The sequence below is a fragment of the Phasianus colchicus genome, chromosome 4 (assembly GCF_987193195.1).
Source record: "Phasianus colchicus chromosome 4, bPhaCol1.hap1.1, whole genome shotgun sequence".
Taxonomy (NCBI): Eukaryota; Metazoa; Chordata; class Aves; order Galliformes; family Phasianidae; genus Phasianus; species Phasianus colchicus.
The window spans coordinates 62,086,224-62,102,780 of NC_143439.1; the positions used below are offsets into that span (position 1 = coordinate 62,086,224).

Genomic DNA, 16,557 nt, shown 5'->3' on the forward strand with positions numbered 1-16,557 from the left:
ATCTTTTTTTAAAGCATTGATTTCTCGGGAGATTTTAGTACTGCTAGGCCACTTTGCAATTGGAAGAACCACAGCATTCTCTGGCTTTGAGAAAGAACACATGAGCAAAGACAAGGATCATTATGTCCTTTAATGGGCTAGTTCTTGTAGTAAACCAAAGCAACAATATAACTGTCATTTTGAATAACCTACTAAATTACAATCAGATTTTACTGTTGTGTTTTAAGGTCTAACTTCTCCAGCTTAAAGAATGACTTCAAAGAATACTTCTAGAAAACTGTGGGCAATTGCATAAGTTGTAATACAGATCTGGGCAAGCATGTAATTTTGAGATAACATTCAACTTTGCAGTTCCCACATCCTACTAGTTTCTCCTTTCTATCTTGCTTTGAGTACATAAGGCCAATTAAAGACATAGGCAAAAGCCTTCATTTTCCCTGGAGATTGACCCTGTATTTAACTATGTATACCTTTTTTTCTTTGATAAATTTAGTACTGTTAAATTTTACTACATCTGAAATGCAGATTTTAGTTTGTATCTGTGCTATTTTTAAAAAAAATTATTATTATTTTTATTGAATAAATTACAGAGCTATTCTTCACTATTGCCAGTAAAATTTTCTGACAAAGAAGAGTTAATTTCTCCTGTCCAAGCTTATGGCTGCCTCTGGTGTTAATCTATTGTCTGGTAAGGTCTTCAGATCCATGGCATCCTCATGTCCACTTTCCAGGGGTAGTTAGATCTGACTGAAGGGAATTTAAATAAGGATCAAGAGGTTTTATTCTTGTACGCAAATAGGCAATGGGCACAGAATTGTTCCAAGATTAGGGAACCTACTGTACTACGTGTGTATTAACTTCTATTTGGAGCACTTGGACCACTTGTGACTGCAGAAAAACCACATTTTCTAGTAAAATGAAAATTTTATAAAGTTCCCTGTCAAGTAGTTTCACCTGCAGAAAATAACTACTACTACTACTTCTTTCAGTGATTAATACTTGCTATTGATTTAAATTAGGAGAGAAGTAATAGTAAATAAGAAGCACTGGGGGGTGGGGGGGAAGGGGGAAAGGGAACGGAGAAACAGTGCTATTTTTGTTTTGCTTTTGCTTTTACCTAGCCTATATGTATCAATCTTCACTTCCTTTGGTAGTTATGAAGTGAGAATACACATAATACAACTCATCCATGAAAGCAAGTATGGGCAAGAGGGCCATGATGCCAAGTGTTATTGCTTTGTTTGTTTGTTTTACCTTGAAGATACATTTCCTCTCCTTCTGCAAACATCTGACTGCACCTGACACATCGTGCACAAGTAGGATGATAATGTTTTTCTCCTGCCTGTTCAGGAAAAGAAAAAAAGTAGAGTAAGCATTCTAGTGAATTGTGAGACTTCTTTATGAGAAGGGACTCTTTTTCCATGAACTATAATATGATTAGAGTAAATCAGTTAATTTCAATTAGTTCAACAATCCCCTATACATCAGCAATACCTATTTATGATTATATACATTTAACTTTATAAAATCAAAATGTGGTCTTCTCTGCTCCATGAAAATTACCACGCAATAGTTAAGCTCATGAATTTATGAAACAGAAAACATTCTTACAAAATGAACACGTTTTCCATGTAAAAAATCATACTGTGCACCAAGTGCAAGAAAGCTTAAGAATTACCTATACAAGGCAGGTGGGAGGCCATAACCTTGAGCACAGATTTTAAACTCACTTATACTCCTCACAATCCCACTATACGTATACTCTTAAAGCACATCAGGAAATATCTTGTGCAAGGAATATTTCGAAAGCAAAGTGCCTTGCAGATAATGGATACAGAAGTGCATCCATGAGAGACGTGCGGCTGGGTAATAGCTCTGTTAGTTCAGAGCTTACACCTTCATGTTCTGTACCCTAAATTCCTCACACAGATAAACCAGAAGACAGTAATCTCTGTAACAATACCAGTGTTTTAAATTGGGAGGAGAATAGAAATGTGTTTGGAAAAGGTTAGTAAGTCATCAATTTCCAATTACATTATAACTCCATTAATTTCAACTTTTTCACCTCTCATTTCAGACTGTCTTTCAAGAGCAGAAAACTACCTGGTATAAAAGAGCAAGGGATCTCCAAGAAGGAGACTCTACAACCTCTCCAGGCAACCTTTTCCACTGCTCAGCCACCCACCCAGTAAAAAAGTGTTTTCTGATGTTCAGACAACTTCCTATGCTTCCGTTTGCACCTATTGCCTCTTGTCCTGGCACCAGATTCCACTAAAAAGAGCCTGGTTTCATCTTCACTCCACTCTTCCCTCAGGTATGCACCCCTTTATTCAGAGTTCTCACCTACAACTCATATGGTTTCTATATGGAACAGATTCTTGTTAGGTTCAACAGCCCCAAAACAGGTTGTGGATATGCTCCTAGCAATCCTTACTCTTCAGAAACACCTATGGAACCACAAGCCATATCATGGCAACTCCTCTATGTTCTCCTTGACCCCACATTCTGCAGTGCTAGAAAGAATGTGCCACAATTTTAGGCTCATGGTCAATGCCACTTCTATTAAGAACAAAAACCAAGAGACCAAGTTACTCTAAAGTTGAGTCCATAAGAAATTTCCTTGAGTTAATAATAGGGCAAAATGTACTTATGTTGAATGTTTCATAAACTGTTGATCTGGAGAAGTTTGAAATGGCATTAGAACTTTGTGTACCTTTAACAAGTCACTCTCAATTATTGTCCCACTATCTTCAGCAACCATTGCACCTTCTATTAATCTATAAATTTAACACTGTTATGCAAGAATGACTTCTCAGTGTTTTTCATTCAGTGAATGAAGTCACCAATGGTATTTATATTGAAGAACATATTCTGAGTCTGGAGGCTATTTTGCCATTCACAATAGCAAATACAGTAGCATAATAAATTTAGGTTAAAGAATATCTGTTTTCTACTTCACAGCATGGTTTGAGTTGGAAGGAACCTCAAAGACCACTTAGTTCCTGACCTGCTGCCATGAGCAGGGACACATTCCTTGAGGCAAAACCTATCACATCAGAATTACTATTTTGAAAGGAAAAAAATACCACCAAAACCAGTTCCTTTTTACTATTCTTTTTATAGCAGTGTTTGTGCTGAGTGTTTTCTGCAGCTTTAGAGATGGAAGATGATTGCTATTTATTATATCAACACCTTAAGTTATCATACCATTAAGTATCTGTAAAGGGTTTAAACCTCATGGGTTTTAAATTGTTTTCCAGAATACAGGTGTTTAAGGAGAGAAGACTACTGAAGTATCACCATATAATTTCATAACATGCTGAAAAGAAGTATTATTTTTCTTGGAAGATTCATATTTCACAAACATTCCTAATGCAACTCATAGCCTCAATAATTCAGTAGATAAAGTTCCCAGGTAAACACTATCTAAGAGAGTTCAATTACTCCTATGCCAAAATAAACTGTCAGAATACATTCTCATATAACCTGTACTGTAACATGCAAACTTTTGTTACACTTCTCTTGTATCCAAAGCACAGAACAGAAGACATGCCAGACTCTTTATCAGTATTTAAAACATCACATCTTTGTAAATGATAGATGCTACCTAAATCTGAGATTTCAGACTTGATGCAGGAATTAACTCACAGTATTATCAAATAGGTTTATATTCTTTGCCTGATTAGATACCATGAATTATACTGAGGCACTGGGAACTGGGTGTGTCAGGTCTAAATGCAAAACGTAATCTCATTTGGGTTCATGCCAAAGGGGCTTTTGCTGGAGTCCCTCCCTCAGAGTATTTCAGAGAGTTCATCTCATAGATGAGCAATTGATTACATCAGAATTCAGAAATGTTATATGCAGTAACTGTTTTATGTTTTCAGTTTTGTACTGATAGGCTAGTTATTTTTTTCTTGGTTTTACTGATGTAAGGGAGTTAAATGCAAAAAGCAAATTCCTAACCATATGTGCACTTCTTTGCACAGTTTGAAAGCTTAGTTTGACAGACTGTTGTCTCAGTGTTGCTTGTTTAATAAAATGTCAACACACTGAGAGGCAACATTAATCTCTGAGAGATCTCCTATTGTTCGTGCAGTAGATTATCATAGAATCACAGAATATCCTGAGTAGGAAGGGACCCACAAGGACCACTGAGTACAACTCCTGGTTCCACACAGGACCACCCAAAAATCAAGCTGTATTTCTAAGAGCATTGTCCAACTAGTTTTCCATAAGCTCTGAGCCAAAGTTTTAGTGTTTAATTTAAAGATGAACTCAAAGCAGTCCTAAAAATTCAGAAAAAGCATTATGAATCACTTCATTCTTCCTAAGTAAGAGGGACCACTTCCTATGGCAGTTCTCTTCTGTGCAGTTGGTGGAGTTTTTTGGACAGTCAACATGAGAAACATATTCATACTGGCTATAGATGACTGACAACTCTCACACTCCTCACTGAAAGCATGAGGGGCACCACAGTGTTACTGACTGTCCCACAGCGCATCAACAAGCAAAGCCAAGCTTCACTGAAAGCAGAACAAGTCTTTGCAGAAATGCATTTACAACCATCTTTTCTCATTCAACATACCTTAAGGCTTGAATACACAAAAAGGAGAAGAAAAAAAAAAAAAAAAAAAAGAGAGAACCTGGTTCGATAAGAGTGAATCACATAAATTTAAAGCACAATTTCCAGACAATTAGGGGAGTAGTCCTAGAGTCTGTAGGGAACTGAGAGCAGTAAGAACATCATGCCTGAAAAGCATGCAGCATAATTTGTACCAGAAAGAATAACCACTAAAAGTTGGGTTCTAAATTAGCTGTCATCACTCAGGGAAAAGATATTACATTATTGTAGACAGCTCAGTGAAAACCTCTGCTCATTCTCTAGCAACGGCTGTGATAACTGATGAAGTCATAAAACATATAAAAGAATGTATATATAGTAATTGAAACTCTATCATAATGACACTGCTATTCTGGTGTCTCTTGCCATTGTTGGAAGTGTAATAGGCGTAGTTTTTTACTGCAGGTGATGAGCAGTGACTGCTTAAGGACTGACACTTGAGGGATTGAAGGATTGGAACTGTGGCCCAGAGCTCAAATTGTAAACTAAGAGCTAGGAAGTAGACTCAAGATTTCTAATGACTCTCCCATGAGTGAAGCATAAGTACACCATATCTCACTGTGTTGCTGACTTAGTAAAGTTATATGTAAAGAGAAGATAGAAAGTAGACAAAACCATTTAATGTGTTAAATAATTAAACGTGTAACTACTTGATTGTGTCCTGACAGTAAAAGGAAATCTGTCCCATTATCAAAATGCATGGTAGTAACTTATGTCTTTTAACACAGGGAATCAAAAACTTTTTTTAAATGGAAAAAGACGTTAGACTGCTGTGATGAAACCATCATATTAAAACTCATTTTCTGTTAAAGAAGTACAATGTAGAATGCTGTAATACTTCATTATTAATTAAGTCTCATTTGCTGAGATGCCTAAATCCTACCATCTTCATATTTTAAAATCTCTAAATGAAGTCCTGACTTCAGACTACTTCGAACAAAGATAACTCAGGTCAACCTGCAAGGTTATGTGAAGGCATGGAGCAAATTGCAGGACTCAGAAACAAATTCAGTGAAAGACCTGTGTCAAGGATTCTTAGTTACAATCTTTTCACGTAGAACAAATCCATTGGAGAGTTAGATCATCACTAAAAAGCCACCTGTTCAAGCAGAGGAAAACAGAATGAAGCACAAAACATCCAACAATCTATACCTTTGCATCAGGCAGATGATGCTCACACTGAAAAGAACCAAAGATTTTATTAAACACACAACTCAACACCTACTTAAACAAAGTGGGAGTTACTATTTTTTTAGGAAGGGGAGAGGACAATTATGTAGTAGTGATGGACATAAGTTTAAAACTTTAAGTGGACTGTAAATTGTTCTCTTTGTCTACAGTTTCCTTAATTTCCAATAACATGGATTACATTAAAGGTCACTGATTTCTGCAAGCGCACTTAATAATTCAGCTAGTAGCAGAAACACCATTCAGTTTAAAGTCACAAAGAGAAGTGCTGTTCATCAGCCACTCACTAATAATTCTGCCACTGCATGCATGAAATGGCACAGTATGTGAACCATACTGTCTTTATAAGCTGGAATCCATTTACTATTTTCAAATAAGTGTGATGATATTCAGAAACTAGATAAACATTGCTGCTAAAAGTAGGTGACTGTGGTCAGTTGTCATATAAAATATCCGTTCATATTTATAGCAAAGCCAGATTTTTGCTTATGCTACAGAAGAACTTGAAGAACTGCTCAGTAGTAGTTGTATACAATAATGGTTAACTTAGTAAACAGCTGCCATGTCATCTACTGATTACGAAGGGACAGGCAACATTAACCAGGCAGAGATATTTACCAAAAAAAAAATATACTGTTCATGTTATACAACAACACTGAGAAAAGTGTGAGAGTCACAAGACAAAAGGAAAATTATGTGGAGAAAAACTCTTACTAATTCTCTTAGTCATGGTGGACCTGACTCACCACTGAGTCACTGCAGCAGCGTGCCAAGGCAAGAAAACTGTCTTAAATGGGGTTTACACCAGTGTAAATGTTGTGTAATGTTTTGAATCAATCCTTCACCTCACCTTCTTATTGGATTAATTTCTGAACCCATTCAATGCCAAGAAACAGTCATTTGAATTGTTCAACCCATGCACCTACTGCATTACTTACGGCTTTGCACGTCTCACAAGTACAGTTGTTTCACACTGTGTCTTGGTTCTGGCTCATCCCTCTGTACTTTGCAGAGCCTTGAGACTTCCCACCCACATTTGAGTCATTTTTACTCCTTCCCACACACATTTTATTCTTCTAGGTATAAAGTGCAGAATCAAATGTACCAAGAGGGACATTTATCTCAGAATCAGAGTAACTCATTATACATACTGGACGCTCAAAACAATAAGTTTCTAATGCTTTAGGGAAAAATAAAAAATGAATAAAAGTTTTAAAGGGAATAATTAAGAAAAAGCAAGAATAGAAAAGGCTCAGCATTATTATAACTGCGATCTCATTCTGTGACACCTGCAAAAGAGGTTTTACTAAGGAGCAATGTCAGCACTGCCACAATCACGCAAAAGCTGGAAAAGTTCAACAGAGCAATTTTTCTACAGAACTTTTTATACTATCTTGTAAATCAAAAAGGTTGAACATGCCTACAATCACTAATTTCGCACTCAGTTGCTTTTGTTATGCAATGGATGATCTGCCCCTTTTGTCTTTTTCTGCTCAGCTTTGCAGCTTTGCCTTGCCACCCACTGTGACTGGAAGAGGCTTCTGTTTTCCATTTGCTCGATTACCTCCTTCATTTCTTTTCAACTTCCCTCTCCCACTCCTTCAAACTCACTTGTGGCCCGAGACAAGCTGCAGCTGGCTCTCACTTCTACCATCCCTCGATGGGGGAGAGGGAGAAAGAAAGGAGAAAGATGACTTGCAGACATAGTCCTCTTCCTTTTCAAGCTTGCAGCTGTGGATTTAGCCCACCCATTTCAGACAGGAAGAATGAATCTACAACCAACAGTGAACAGCCCTGGTAAGGAAGGATGGTGTATCAAATGAAGGCAGCACAGATCTTCTCATGTGGGCTGTGGTGGTCTGGGTTGCAGACATCTGAAGGCAGAAGCTGTCTCTCAGTGCGTGCCTGAGAGAGGGCTGACATTTTGGATCTTCAGATTTAGCTGGGACCAAAAATGCTACTGTTATGTTCAAAATGGACTGTAATAGTACTTCCTGGAAACAGGAAAGTACTGCTTTCATATTCATCAGAACAAACAAAGATGCTGAAAGTTGGGAAAAGAAAAAAAAAAAACAACACCTTATAAATGCAAGAAACAAGATGTACAGGCTGTTTCCTGCTAACACAGAATATTGTCAGATGGGCCAGAGCATACTCAAGATTCTTTATAAGCAAAGGCACTTGTCACTAAGTGCACTTATTGCTACACTGCTGTCACAATGACAAGAGAGAGCTGGAGGATGCTGGTGTGATGCTAGCTGCATCATGGCTGTACTACAGGGCACGGAAGAGAAGCAGCACACCTAAGCCATGAATCAGAAGGAACACAAAGAGAGAAATTATGTGAAGGATGAGAAACTGAAGACTTCAAAAATGCAATGCTTCCCATTGTCAAAATATTCAAATGTTAGCAAAGATTGCAAGATAATAATGCATCACCACAGCAACACAGTGCTCAGTAGGGCACTATCAGTGGCATACTATCTGCTGTTTGTATCTGATGCTCAGAAAATACAGGTTGAATACTGAAGCCAATGCTTTGATACAAAACTATCTTAAGAGATTACGACAGAGAAAACTAATTAATAAGCTAAATTAATTTTTATTATGATTGCTTATGATAGTTAGATGATACTACATTTTTTCATTAAAACAAAGCAGTGGTCACCATTCACCTGCCTTCAAAAAGTCTAACCACGAGCCTGGAATATAACTATGCACTAAAACTCCATCACATACAAACCCACACAGGTACAGGTGCATAGCAACTCTGTCAGAGATCTTTTCCATCCATATGAGAGAAATTCTCACAAGAAAAGAAAGTACACAATTGAAAAAAAAAAATTAAAAAGCAATATTTTTACCTCTGTATGAACCAGTTTCCCATAGATTTTGAACTTCTCCTTTATATTATTCAAAAATAGTTTTCAGAATCCCTTACTTTGGTAAAAATCTGACAAGGCTTAAGCTATCAACAAAAGCTCCTCACTGTGCTTACTCGAGAACCCTGAAAATTGACTTACAGGGTTAAAATTCTGCAAACAGTTCTTTTCAGTATACGCTAGTTCTTCCTGACTTCTGTGAGGTTTTAGCAGTCCAGACAATAGTAATGGATAAGCATAGCTCTGTATCTCCTTCTGGAGAGAACAGACTGTTGCAAAAGGGAAAGGATGAGGGTGGGACACAGATAAGGTGAATGAACCCAACATATTGCAACTGGTCTACAGAAAAGGTTAAAAACTAAGATTGACAGTATTTATATGCTTATTGATTGTATTTCTAATCATATCTGTTTTAAAGGAAAACATTCAGCTGACAGCAATCACCCACCCAAGTTCAGATACAACGTGCTGATGATTAACCTGCACTTGAAAACCAGCAGCCCCAGACAAACACACGTAGCACCAAAACAGAGACAGCTCTCAAACTGCAAAATGTCTTGCATCTCAGTAAGCACCAGTCATTGAAAGCTCTAGTTAACGTTTCCTACCTTCAATGGATTCCTTGGACAAGAGCTAATGCTGATTTACTTAGCTGTATCTTTTCCAACAGTTTTCCTTCTTTTCTTGTGATGGAGAGAACTGTCGTGCAGAGCAGTATCTAAGTGAGGATTAGTACAGACACTCAGATCCTTCTGCTGCTCTGACAGCCTTCTCCAGGCTGATCATGCTACAGGAAATACTTCATGCACATAGACAAAATCACTTTTACTGCATGCTTCAGCGTTAATGCCTGCACTGTAAGCTGCTGGAGCACCTTTCACACATCACTAGGTTTTGTTGTAAGTGAAACAGCAGGGTAACGGGCATTTCAGAGCAAACCATTATTCCACACTGCGGGCAGAAATTCGTGCACCCCGCTGTAAAGAATTAGTCTCGTCTCTCTACTGTGCTGAGACTTTTGAATAGGGAGAGGGAATTGATTTACAAAGTAGATGTGGCTGCGAACAGCTCAACCCTAAGGCAAAGCAAAACGCAAACTACAAAAAAAAAAAAAAAAAAAAAAGATAAAAAGATTCATGCTTTAATTAATAAGTTGCTGAGGTGTAACTGCCATCTAATTGACACATACATAATTGACATTTCTAGTCTAATTCCTGTCTAGTGCCTTCTGCATTTGTTCCTTCATTTTAAAGCAGCATTGGTTACGATGAATAGATTTTTTAAAATATTGATTATGTTTTATAGACATTTACACACACATGTAAAACAGCAAAATGTTAACTCTTCCTTCCCCCATATGCTGAGTACCATGCTGCCATTTGAGGGGGAGCATTTGGACCCATCTTCATGTCTGGCAAATGATATGGGCATTTTCACCAGCTCAAGTAGAACACATTTATACCACAGCCATAGCTGTGAGCATGGTGGTAGACAGAAGTCTAGTCAAGATTTGAAAATATCCCTCTGTCTGCAGCCCAGATCACCAATTACAGCAGTAATTGGTTTACATGGAAAGAAGCTTCCAGAGGCCTTTCCAGAAATATATAATCCTCCAATATTTTACACTATCAGCTTTTGTCCACATTAAATTCAAAGCAACAGCTTATAGCAGTAGAGAATCATATTGAGCATGGAGGCCTGCTAAGAGGCAGCTCAGACCGGACAGAACTGCTGCAGCTGCCTATCTAAGCACTCACATCTGATTTCCTCACAGCCCACAATGTGTTTGCAATCAAAACATCTCCAGAGGCTGTCTTTGGCTGTGAAGGTTTCCTCTAAGCACCTAGGAAATCATTAGTTGAAACAATAGATGAAGAGAAACACTCCCCAAGTCACTTCTTACAAGGGGCTATCAGTGGTAATGAAGCTAGAGAAAGAAAAACACCTCCAGGGCAAGCTGTCTCAGGGAAGCAATTTTCTTTAGAAATGGAGAAAAGAGTTACTAGCACTGCCCAAGGTAGTGGTGGGACATCATCCAGAGCACAGCGTCCATCCATGCTGAGATGCATGGATTCTCAGGGAGCAGTGGGCACTCAGGAGGACTACGAGCATCACAATAAGAGTCTGGAGCTGATTTTGATAGGATAAGACGAAATGGTTTCAAATTAAAAGAGGAGAGATTTGGATTGGATATAAGGAAGAAGTTTTTTACAACAAAGTTGGTGAGATACTTGCACAGGTTGCCCAGAGAGATGATGGGTGCCCCATCCCTGTAGACATTCAAGGTCAGTCTGGATGGGGCTGAGTAACCTGGTCAAGCTGTAGGTGTCCCTGTTCATCACAGGGGAGTTGGACTACATGGCTGAAGGATTTTAAAGGGTCCCTTCAAACTCAAACAGTTCTATGATTGTATGATTTTTAGGAGTAGAGAAGAATTCAGCTTGTTTATTTTAGCAAAACTGAAGTTGACAGGGACTAAGACTGGCAAGTTTTCCTTAGAGATCTTCAGTTAAAAGGAAGAATATAAAAAGAGCTAAAAATCAGTCTTTATGAGGAGAACTAGCAACTATGGACTGACCACACACAAACAGAGAGATGCTGGAATTAAGATTATCTTTCTAATTATCAGTTACAGAAATCCCAGCAGGATTCCCAGAACCTAAATGTGTCACTGTCTGACAACCAACCCCTCCACACAAAACATCAGCCTCCCCAGCACCTGCACAGGCTGTTCTCAGGGAAAGACAGGAGACAAGGAACCTGCCTCTGTCCCCTCCAAGCAGAACACAACTAGGAGATTGACTGAAGATCATTAGATAAATGCTAAGTGTTCTCTGGAATGAAAGGAGTTTGTTCCAGGAGTTACCATGTGAAATACAGAGTATTTTTCTATCAAGACTTATTTTGTCTATTTTTATGATATGTTTATTAGCACAAGTTGATAATAAATAACTGCATATGACATTAAAAAAGAGAAAAATATATATTTTTAGTGCCAAATAGATTGGAACACAACAAAATGGGGAAAAAAAAGGTTAAAAATTCAACAGCTTATTATTTTAAAAAGTGTTTATTTTCTGTGCTGTTGCATGAGGTTTGCTATTACTGGATGGGGAGCAGAGCTACAGCACAAGCTCGTGCTCTGTACTATAGCTATAGCACAACAAGATAAACCCTAAAGTTTCACTGCAGTTTAAGTCAAACTACAAAGTAAACTCCAGCCGTATCCTGCCACTCATTTTGGATGGCAGGTTTATCAATATAAGTGGTCAGACCAAAATCGTATCAATTTCTAGGACAGGGTGGATGTTGCATGAAGCAGTGCTCTTTTGGTTTTCAAACCAAACATTATCCAAACAAGTACTGGTGAGAAGAGTTTCTGTTAAAATAACAGCAAAAATGTTGCTGTTTAAAGCAATACAATAATTTATGGTCTCTATAAATCAGCAGTTTAACCTCATTTGTAGCTTTTTCAGTACATGTTTCCTGGGAGACTGGCGAAAGGACATGGTGGACTGAAGAGGAAGACACCAGAAAGAAGTTAGACACACAGCTATCCTGTGTTTGAGTTTCTTGACTACGTGAAATGGAGCTGGCCCTAAGAAAATGCATTGAACGAAGAATTTAAGTAACTAAATCATCGCTGTATTTGGCTGGCAACCTACAAAAGCAACCATATTTTTATAATTTATCATTAATTCACAATAGTTGACTCTCCCTTCCTCCTCTGCTGAATAAACACTTTAAATGAACAAGTGTTGGAAAGGGAGACAGCATTTTAAAATCTGGGCACAGAACAATTGTGGAAGCAGCTGTCCTCCTGACATTATCACAGAAATCAGAGATGGAAAAAATCCTATTAGGTCATATAGTCCCGCCCTTTGTCATTGCAGGATTGTTCCCTAACGTAGATTTTCCAGTGCCTTGTCCAATCTAGTTTTAACATGATCTAAGTGATAGCTTCCAGCAGCTCCCTTGGGGAACTGTTCCTCTGGCTAAGAAGTATCCCTGACAAATTTTTTTCCCCTTTTTATCAGCAATTCACCCTATTATTTCTATGTATTATTTCTCTGTCTCTCCAAATTATATTTAAGGCCACAGAAATAAATACTGAATTATTGAAAAGTACTTCAGGATTCCAAACAATTCTAACGGAAAATGTATACAATGACAAGCAGCCACACTACTTTTTGTTGTTGTCCTCCTGACCAGGAGATGTACAAGTGTCCCAGCAACCTGACCGCAGACAAACACAGAATGTGACACTGGACAGACAGAAAAGATCAGCCCCAACTCTAACACACTGGAATAAATCTGTCTGCTGTAGGCAAGCAACAAATGACTTAACTGCATTAGCAATGGACGTGGTCTCTGTGTTCTTTCAAATTGGTTTGCTTTAAGGCATGAGTTTTAGTCTCTCTTCCTCATGATACAATGTGTGCACAACCTCCTTATTCAGATACTCTTCACTTCTGACACTACAACTCAGTGACCATTTTAAGTGATCCCTCAGAGAGATTCAGACACTGGATATTAATGTACCTGTTGTAATCCATTGCCTGCTTCAAGCTAACTTCATCTTGGTTTTCCTGTATGCAAGTGACACTATCTGATACTGCTGTGATTTCACAGGTTGCAAAAGTCCTCTCTTCTACTTATCTCCTCTCTGTTTTAAAAAAGTTTACAGAATCCTGCATCAGTACTTTTGGCCACATTTAAATATCATAGGTTTCAATCAACATTGCTCCCAGCCTTCATCAGTACCAAAATAATAAGAGTATCAATGCTACCATTTTTTCAACAGAGGAATACTGCAAATGAGTGGAGATGAAGGAGAGAATATAAGAGGCCAAATATCCACCTACCAAAGCCTTACCTAGAACTACCATACATAATCAGGGATGGTCAAATTCCTACAAAATCTTTAAAGAATGATCTTGTCTCAAGTTTATTTTGCTAAGTCTGTAACAAAAATAAGGAACCAAACTGTGGGTAAAAATTTTATCAAGTAAAAAGACTATTTTTCATACATATGTTATTAGGAGTCTATTTTCTAAGATTTTATAAAACATTTCATAAAAACGGCTGGAAAATGCTTTCCATGCATTAACCAAAACACCTCATGATGCTAACAAATATGGACTCATTGTTCCCTTCTGCTTACCTCTTGATCCCTTCCATAGCTACTACTGTCCGCCATTTAGATGATTATTCTGTGCATGACTTCTAGCAGCTTTGGAGGATGCCTGTTGTGACCACTTTCTCTAAACTGAAATTGAGTGGAACAAACAGGGATCTGAGGAACCTCTTCCTAACTCCAACACTGCTAGGGCTCAATTGGATCACTGCAGACAGATTCAAATTCTATTTAGATCAAAGAACTCTATTTACTTCTGATGCTCGGTCAGTTATGTGAAAATCTGGTTTTGAAAAAAGCACCTATGCTAAAAAACATCCTTAAATTTTAGAAGAACAAACTTTGAAAAACAAATCTAAAAACCTAAAAATCTAAAAAGCAACAGAATAATATAGCTTATTTCTGGGTACAAAAATAAATCTCAAGTTATTCCTTTTACTTTTTCATGCATCTGATAATGTATTCACTTCACATTTCTTCCACTTGAATGTTCTCCAGTACTCTATTTATCCATTTAAGAACTAAAATATAAAATTATTAAAAGAAGAAACAGAAGACAATCATAAAAGTCATCCATATGATTTCATAATTAAACTTGTGTTAACACTCATTTGTGAGCACAGAAATACATAGCAAAGAGAAATTGTCTTTGCATATGTTATGATTTGAGTGACAGATTCTCCTTACCTCAAGCACTCTTCCCGTAATATATTTTTCACAATTGTCACATCTGATACCAAACTTTGCATGGTAGTCAGTTTCACAATATGGAATGCCATCCCTACAGAACAAGGACAGACAACACAGAGATTGCTTTACATTGGGTTACAGGTTTTCTGGGAGATTATACAACTAAAATACGTTAACGGTTACAATTGAAAAATATGAAGAATAAGAAACAAAGTCTTAGTGTTTCTTTTTCTAAAAAGTTAGAATCAGGAAACTTAGACAACTTAAAAACTGTTAATTTCACACTTGGATCACAATTTACATTTAGATCATTAAACAGGTGAAAATTTCTCTAAAAATTCCCCAGAAGAACTGGAGATTGTTCTAATACTGTAAAATGTAAATGAAATATAGTTAAATACATTTAGTGCATTAGTTCATAATATGCTAGAAGAACCCATGATTGGATGGCAAATGCTCAGTTTTTTGGGGCTTTTACTTGTGGAAAAATAAGCATTAACTTTATAGCAGACAAGTTTGAATGACAGAGACTAGCCTATGAGTTATCACAAAAATCAATGAAATTGATTGAAAAATGGATGTTTCTTCTCTTCAATTTTGTTTGTTAGGGATTTGTTTATTCAAGAGAGTAGAATGGGATTTGAGACAATGTGAAACCATACTAGGGAACACCCTTTTACTAAATACTGTTTTCTCAGTCTCCAGTGCATGCTGTGAAATTAACTTTTATTAATCCAAACCCAAGGAACTGTTGAAAGTCAGTGAGACGTTGGCTGTGAAGCCCCATCATCTCTGAATCTCTGGGTACTGGTGGTTGAATTAGCTGTTTAGGAAAATTTTGTCATATCAACATAATTCTCTAATGCAGAAATTAATCCCAGTTGCTTTGGCCAGTGAAAACTCTATATCTCATCAGACTGATATGAGTGCTGACATGGACTTGGTCTCCATGTGTGCTTTGTGCTAACTCTTATTGCTGTCATCAAATTCAGTCCAAATCTGATAGCACAAGTGTCAAGCAGCACAAAGCTCCAGTATGTAACTCTTTAATGAACACTTTAAAATTCTTTTTGCTTATGTGGAACATATGGAAAGGATAATATCTCCTTGATCACGTTACAGCATCACAGACAGCAAAGGCAAATACAAATAACAAAGAACACATCTGCAGAGCTTTGAAGCATACTCCACCCACTGGCTTCCTTTAGTACAACTGCTCTGGTAACTCAAGGTAAATTGACAAATTCTATTTTATTCATTTGTTTTTTCTCTTTTAATTCATTTTAATACAAATTGAGTAATGCCTGGTAATCTTTTATACCTCTCCAAACATTTATGAAGATAAAGGATATACAACACTGAATTCTTCATTTGGTATCAGAAATATGCTTCAGAAAGTGAGCTTCCCCACTCAACTTACTTGCTGATATACTCTGCGTTCAGTAGCTTGCCACATGTATTGCACTTAAAACAGCCCAAATGCCAGTGTTTGTCCAAGGCAACCAACGACTGCCCATTTTTTATTTCTGAACCACAGCCTCCACAATCTGCAAGAGAGAAAAATCCAATGAGTGCATCACATGCTTTAAACTCTCAAGTAATGATACAGGTTACTGCAGTACAAGAATCAATTTGTGTCTTAGTAACAGCTTGCATGTGCTCTAAAGCTTGCTGCTGACCGCTCGCCAATGGATGACAAGCAGTGCTGCCATCATGTCCGACATGACATGAATAATCCAACAAAAAAGCAAAACCTAATAACTTATTTTCTAGTGACTTAGGTTATATTTTAAATTCTTCATATACTGTCTAAAAAATGTGAAGTTTTGCTCATTAAGTTCTAAAGTATTGCAAGTCAGCCCATTGAGATAAATAAGAAAAAAGAGCTAAAAGTTACAAGACTAGAATTAACTATTAATTCTTTTTCTTAGACTTTGCTTCTGAGTCTGACATTTTAACTCATAATTCAAGATTTTTCCACAACTGGGGAAAAAAACTAAGGTGAAATTCTGATTTGAACTTCTTACCAGGAAAAC

At 37.3% G+C, this 16,557-nt stretch overlaps 1 protein-coding gene across 7 annotated transcripts in view; it reads right to left on the reverse strand.

Annotated features, from left to right (window-relative positions):
* ABLIM2 (actin binding LIM protein family member 2) overlaps nt 1-16,557 on the reverse strand; it is a 140,417-nt gene that overhangs the window by 58,190 nt on the left and 65,670 nt on the right. For all 7 annotated transcript variants that reach the window (XM_090139710.1, XM_090139712.1, XM_031588332.2 and 4 more), the window contains exons 5-7: nt 15,942-16,068; nt 14,519-14,612; nt 1,255-1,342 (exon numbers count right to left, since the gene is read on the reverse strand). In XM_090139710.1, the coding sequence (XP_089995836.1) occupies nt 1,255-1,342; nt 14,519-14,612; nt 15,942-16,068 (309 nt within the window). The remainder of the gene's footprint in view (nt 1-1,254; nt 1,343-14,518; nt 14,613-15,941; nt 16,069-16,557) is intronic.